Source organism: Vigna radiata, chromosome 8, assembly GCF_000741045.1.
Source record: "Vigna radiata var. radiata cultivar VC1973A chromosome 8, Vradiata_ver6, whole genome shotgun sequence".
In the NCBI taxonomy this organism is placed as follows: Eukaryota; Viridiplantae; Streptophyta; class Magnoliopsida; order Fabales; family Fabaceae; genus Vigna; species Vigna radiata.
The window spans coordinates 1,397,373-1,404,996 of record NC_028358.1 but is presented as its reverse complement, the minus strand read 5'-3'; the positions used below and the strand labels follow the sequence as shown (position 1 = coordinate 1,404,996).

The following is a 7,624-nucleotide window of genomic DNA, read 5'->3' as shown; positions in this document are numbered from 1 at the left end:
CCCACAAAGCAAATAAGTATCTAACCTCTAATTCTCATTTTCACTACCATACTTCCTCAAAATGACTTAAAACAAGTATAACTAACTTAAATTTCAAACTAAACAATCTCATAACAGATTTCTAACATCTCAATTAGTCCATAATACATCATACATCATCCAATTTAATTCACTATCAAGAACCATCAATATTCATTCATCATACTCAACAAAGCACACATTATCACTTACTAAAAACCTAACTTTACTTAAATCAATACAAGAAGTCTAGTATCAACATACATACTTGCCAAATCACTAAGTTAAGACAATAATCCAGCTTCCCTTACCTCAGATCAACAACACAACTCAAAGAAACCCCCGACAGTTTGCTAGTACCGCAAGGAATTTCTAGAAACGCCTACAAATCACCAATTGGTGATAGAAAAAGAACATTTAGAACCTAATTTGAACTAGAAATTAAAAAAAAAAAAAGAACTCTTGATCCATTCAAACAGAACCAATTTGCATGATCAAGAACCCTAGACGCTCGAGAAAGGGGTTAACCACTTACCCGCTCGATTCACCCAATTAATCGGTCAGATGTGTAGTCCTTGACGCGGTGATCGTCTAGGCGCCTCTTGATCGTCAAACAGATAGCCTAAACGTAAGAGAACGTAGAAAAAAGTCAGAGAAACAGAAAAGAATAATATTTTGGAAAGATAAAGGTGATTTAGATAATAAACCGAAATTTAGAAAATTTTATTTATATTACTTTAACAAAAAGATATCAATATTAGAATAATAATGCTTATTTGTAATTAATTCATTATAACACAATATTGACAATTAATTATTTAATATTTATCTTATTATTAAAATCATTATTCAAACATCATATATGTATAATTATATATAATTAAAATATTTAAATTTAATCATATAAATAAAAAATTTATTTAAATATAATAATAATTATCTTAATAAAAACCAAAAAAAAAAAACCGACCCGTGCACAGGGTCTAATCGGTCTAAGACTAGTTTGCAAGTAAAAACAAAAACAAAAACCAAAAAAAGAAAAGGAAAAGCGTACAATGATGCTTTTAAGAAAGTGCAGTGAAGAGATGACAGAGAAGGAGACAGCAAGGCGCTCTTTAACTCAAAATTCACGGATATTTTAATATTAAAGAATTATTGACATTATTGATTTTTAACAAAACATTAGAAAACTTATTCTAATTTTGTTTTTAATAAATGCTATTACATTAAGATACTAAAGAACTTTGGTACAGCAAAATTAAAAGAAAGTTCAAACACAACCATACAAATAGTAATGTTTTTTTTATTCATTTGTGTGAAGAAACCATGAATTAAAATCATTGATATGAAATAGGAAGAATATTTACTAGTATTGATAATATATGACTTTAAATATATATCTCTTTCTTTATTTTAATTTTAATATATTATATTAAGCAACTATATAAGGTTATAAGGTTGGATAAAAAAACTACGATAATTTTATATTTAACTTTATATGTTAAAATAAGAACAGCTACACAAGATTACTTTCAAAAAAAGCTTTACCTACGATCAATTTGTTTGAAAACTAATAACTAGACAAAATTTTAGCCAAAATAAACTACCTAAATCAAATTTCTATAAAGCACACCCTATCACATCCACTAGATTAATTGTACCCTTTCCTAATATTCTCCGACTTCTTTTATACATAATAAACACTAACTTTTTTTTTAATTTTCAAGATATTAAATACATTATTTTTCATTTATATAATTTTATAGAGCATTAATCGTCACACTAACTTATAGCTACAAGAACGTAAAAAAATGAACTACATAAACGGCTAAGTTAGCATTTAATTTGAAAAGAGATTAATTCGGTCGTAACTTTGAAAATCTAGGGTTTTCTTTTTCTTCATTTGGTAATAGACCCTTTGAATTTTGTATAGAAACAATGAATGCTATTAAAACTATTCAATAAGTGACCCCAAGATTCAAGCACACTTCACTAGTAATAGTAAGCGCTTTAACTATTTTACACAAACTTTCCCTTTCGTTTTCCAATGTTGGATTCATATTCATTCAATCTAAATCTACACAATCTAAGCATTCTAAATTACAATGTTAATACCTCTTCATAACGTACGAGGTGCTGCTGTTTAACCATAACAACCGTCGTTTTCATCTTTACGACACTCCTCGCGACTCGGCGAAGCGTACGGCGTGTAGTACGGAGGTGAAGCACACGGCGTTGAAAACGGCGTCGTTTCGTCCAACAATTCTTCAACGGCGACGGCGATGGCGACCTCGTCAACCGCCACGCGTTCACTTACCCACTTCTTTTTGTTACACTCCACGGACGAACTGTTACCGTTACCGTTATCGGACTCAACCTCTTCTCTCTCTTCCTCCTTAATGGTGAAGAGCACCCTAGAGGGACCGTTAAGACAGTGCCACTTCATCACGTGCTGTTCCAGCTCCAGGTCCAAGTCATCATCGCTCGGAGAAGACGAGGTAGAACACTGGCGCGAAGCCTCCTGCGGTTCCACGCGCACGCGCGGACGGAGCCTCTGACGCCGTTGCCACAGCACGTACACGATCTCCGCGGCCAGGGCCACCAGAGTAAACGCCGTCACCGCCATTATCGCGGTTCCGAGCTTGCTCAGACCCATCATAGTGAGAGAAAAAGAAAAGCACGACAACGCTGTTCTGCTGCTTCCTGCTTTTGTGCGGTCGGTAGTTGCTGTTGGGTCTTTGTTGTTTCGTTGCAAAAGCCAAAAGGGTGTAATGGGAAATGAAGGTTTTGGCGAAAAACTCATAAAAAAAAAAAAAAAGAGAGAGAAAAGCGAAGTTTGATAGATAGATGGTCTCTCTGTGTTGGGTTTGCAGGTTAGGTTTAAAGGTGGCAGATGGATAGTTGGACAGAAAACGATGTGTTTTCCTAGGAAATGTGGGTGTTATTATTGCACTGTGACCTTTAAATAAATAAATAAATAAATATATATATATATATATATATATATATATATATATATATATATATATATATATATATATATATATATATATATTTTGCTTTTACAGAACTTTGAATTTAATGTACTACAAAAATAGAAGAAGTTTTTAAAACATCTAAAGAAGTAAATATCAAGGGTGACATTGGATTTAGTTTTCTCGAGTAAAGTCTTACATTTAAAATTTGTTAATAAAAATATAAAGAAGAGATTTCACTCAAGATACTCGTTAAAAATTAGTCACCTTCATCAAATATTTGTATTAATAATACGATTTAAATATGTACATGCTTTCTTAATCTGGAATGTTTCAGATAAAAACTAATTCTTCATGCATTGAAACATGTTTAAATATTTATGTTACTTTTGCTTTTCGGTTAGAGGTTATAAAAATTAGTCACTTTACGATTTATTTACATTAACACATCAAATTAAATCTATTTTACAAACAAGACAGTTAAACTTTCTCATTAGTTAAATTTAGGTTTAATAGGTTCGGAGGTCTCTATATTTGGGGGTTCGTTTCAATTGAGTCCTCTAATTTTGAAAGTGATCAATTAGGTCCCTAATTTTGTCAATTTGAATCAATAAAAGTATTCCCATTAAATGCAGTTAACGCCGTGGGGTTTTTGAACATGTGACACACTGACGCTTCCAGGTGGCACTGTTTCAAGTGCATAGGTGGATTATAAAAGGATCAATTTAGGGATTTCACCTTCAAATACACCCTTTTAATTTAGGGATTTCACCCTTTTATAATCCACCTATGCACTTGAAACGATGCCACCTGGAAGCGTCAGCGTGCCACATGTTCAAAAACTTCACGGTGTTAACTGCATTTAACAGAAAGGCTTTTATTGATTCAAATTCACAAAATTAGGGACCTAATTGATAACTTCAAAAATTGAAGGACCCAATTGAAACAAACCTTCAAATATAAGGACCTCGGAACCTATTAAACCTTAAATTTATAAAGAAAAAACGGAATTTCGTATATTTTATGTTTTTATCACGATGCTCTCTCATTGTTAAACTTCATTAAAAAAAAATAGATTAGCATATAATGAACTTTTTATGATTCTACTCGTCTTGAAAACTTTCAATATGAAATTGTAGCATTACTAGCACTTCTCTCGACGATAAAGAGTGTTCTAATTAATATATTTCTCAATATATAAAAGATGTAAAAGAAAAGTGACCGTTAGTAATGCTTTACAAATAAGTCTACTTTTCTTAGGTGAAAGACCCGTGGAAGTAATAATACATCAAAACTATATTCATATTCAAGTGCGTATATACATTAAATGTTTCCTTTTTTTTTTCTTCTTTTTTTTTTATTTTTTTTTCTATTTGAGTAATAAACAACTGCATGAAAGATCAACGCAGATCATCGTTGAGAATTTTTAATTTGTTAAAAAAAAATATTTTCATGAAAAAGATTCTGTAAAACAAACTCCTATGATTTCTTTAATGCTTCCAAGTGTTTGTAACACATTCTTTAATGAAAAATCAAGGTTTTATTTTAGTAAGTTGAGTGTTATGTTGAGAAGAAGCATAGTGTTACTATGAATGTGGTCCTGTTTGATGATAATGACAGATAACATCATCTCAAAGTTCTGCTTTTGGAGCATGCTCTGTGATATTCTATGCTTGGTAGACATTTATGAGAAAGAAAAACAACTTGGTTAACAAAGGAATTTTCATAACTATGTTTTCTCTTTAATGATCAAGAATAGCAAACCTCAAAATGCATTTTCTACAATTTTAAATTTGTCTGAATAAATATTTTTACAAGGAAAAGAAGATGGGAAGATATTGTGGATTATTCTCCACCAAATTGATTAGACATTAAATGAGTATAAAATGCTCTATTTCTCATATTTACTATAAGAAAAGAAAAAAGGACGATTTGGTAAGAAAGTTAGTGGCCCCATATTCCCTATTTTTTTTTTCTCCTTTTCTTACAAATTATTAGGAAGTTTATATAACTTTGTCGTTTTTGTTTCTATTTTTTATTTATTTATTTTGTGTATCTTGTATCAGTGCTATGCTACATTGTAGTTATTAAACGTTCAAGAATACATAAAACATTTAGTTTTATCTCCGATAGGGTGAGTGTAAGAAAATTATGTGTTATTATGGCTACCAAATATTAAATTGATATCAATGGTATTGTCAGCCTAGGAAAGAATGTATAGAAATTGATATAATAAGGTACAAGATAATTATTATAGCTATAGATAGCTATATATTTAAGAGTAAGACGTTGGGAAGGGTTGATAACTATCTATTTAATAGTTCATAGTATATATATACAAGACCTTTTTTGTGTTCTATATTTATGACTTTTTTTTAGATGTGAAATTTGTGACGTAATTAACTTTTTTTTTCCACTAGTGTGACTGTACCTAATTGGAGTTTTATTAGACATATAATTTACCTTTCAAATAACGATACGATCAATTTAATATTGAAACTAAAATAAATAAAAAAGAAATATAAATACAAAAAATAAAAAACTAAATATAAAAATTAAATTACTAATTAACCCTCTAAAAAAATAATATCACAATATAAAAATTTAACTTAAGAAATATATTAATTGAATCACTTACCTTAGACAAAGAAACTAGTTGATACATGTTTCTTTCCCAAAACATAATAATCTATTATATTATCAGTTCAACTTAGGAAAGAATATAAAGAGTATACAAACAACATTAACATCTAGAAAAAAATGTGACTATTTAAATTAAGGGAAGAAAATGAAAAAAAAAAGAAAAAAAAAGTGGTAGATTTGATTGAGATGAATGGAGTAAAACAGTTGCAATTGTTGATGGAATCATTCTTAATATAACATTATACTTTGAAGAGGTTGATTATTTGGACATTCCCGACACCTTAGCCACTTTGAAGATACTATGAACGTGGCATTATGGGTTTCTGGTAGGTATTTTAGAATGTTCTTTGATTTGCTAAGAAATGTTGTTGAAAGTAAGACAACAGTTCATCACTCTACACTATCTTTTTGGTTCTTGTAACTTCAACGGACAACTGCACATTTTAACACGTGTTCATATCTACCAATACCAATGTATAATTCCAACAACACAAACACAAATTTTCGAAATAAGATAAAAATAAGTACCATTTATACACTTTTAAATAAAGTATTTTCAAATTTTGTAATCTAAAACATGTAATTTGTAGAAAGACAATGATTCTTTAGTAAAAAAACTTTTGAAAACATTTGAAAACATTTTAATACAATCTACATATCATTGATTTTAAAATACTTTGATGACAATTATTAACAAGAAAGACGTTTATGACATCAAGAAAATAATAATAGCAACTAATAATAATAAAGTCAGTGGATGACGGTTAAATATATAAAATATTATTAAAAATTCTATATTAATTAGAAATAAACTAAGTTTACAATATAAAAATGTAAATAAATTTTATCTTATAAACAAATTTTTAAGTTATTTATTATTGTTTTTGAGAGATTTATTCTCCATTGAACCTATAATATCATTAGTTATTAAACTATGTATTACCAACTAATTTTTAATTTTACATTTAAGATTATATATGTCTGTAGAGAATGCATTTAAGATCTCAAATTAACGAGAAATAAAATAAATTTACAAATTTAATTTTATAATCGGATATTTTTGTAAAATTAAATTAAATTTAAAATCTACTTCTTACAAAATATATTAAAATTAAAAAATAAATATTTCAAATATATTAAAATTATATTTCAACAGTGGAAGCCTAATCAAACTAAATTTATTTAACTTACTAAATTAGAAAATATTTAAAAGTAAAAGAAAAAATAAGCTCACAGATCATTCAATTTCAGATTTTCCAGATTATACAATTTAAAAATAAAAAAAAAAATATCCAGATTTTACAATTTAGAAGAAAAAAAAGCTCCCAGTTCACACAATTTCAAAATTTGTTTTTTGATGCTCAAAACAAAGTGATAATTCTTATATTTGTGAAAATACAAAAGGAAATTACGAAGATGAAAAAACAAATTCACTAAAAAGAAACCCATACGTTGAAAAAGCAGATTTTCCTGTTGTTTTTTATTTTGGGCCAGGAGCTGTATGTAATATTGTATAGACTATTTCTTCCTGCACCCCATCATTCGCCATTTTTCCGAATCAAAATTTTCGGAAGTGTACATTTCCGTGAGGGGTGCAGAAAGAAATTTGACGGGTGCAGCCATTTTTTTATTTCATTTACACAACCCTAAAAAACCTTTTACTTCATTAAATCTGAACCGAAACCATTTAATTAACAGTATGTTAGATTGGATTCGGTTAATAAGTAAAAACTATTTATGATTTAAAGAACATTATTTCTCCCGTAACTGTGTAGGTTGGTATTACTTTTGAATATATACATATAATTTTAGAATGTTTATGTGGTAGATCTTTTATATTTGTATAGTTAATGAATTATTTTCATATACAGAAACTTCTATACTGTTAACTAATTAATTTTTTTTTTCATAAGTTATTTTAAAAGTTGTTATTATAAAAATTAATAATTTATCATATGTGATAATCAATGATTACATAATAATGTAAA

At 28.6% G+C, this 7,624-nt stretch overlaps 1 protein-coding gene across 1 annotated transcript; it reads right to left on the bottom strand.

Moving 5' to 3' along the window:
• Positions 1-553: 553 nt before the first annotated feature.
• Positions 554-2,958, bottom strand: LOC106771644. The gene is made up of 2 exons (XM_014657641.2): positions 2,134-2,958; positions 554-640 (listed from the first exon to the last, which is right to left on the bottom strand). The coding sequence occupies exon 1, from the start codon at positions 2,819-2,821 to the stop codon at positions 2,162-2,164; it is 660 nt and encodes a 219-aa protein (XP_014513127.2). The 5' UTR covers positions 2,822-2,958; the 3' UTR covers positions 554-640; positions 2,134-2,161.
• Positions 2,959-7,624: the final 4,666 nt, after the last annotated feature.

What these genes read in the sequence shown, in the direction of transcription:
- LOC106771644 (XM_014657641.2), bottom strand. Translation starts at nt 2,821, where the DNA reads ATGAGTTTTTCGCCAAAACCTTCATTTCCCATTACACCCTTTTGGCTT.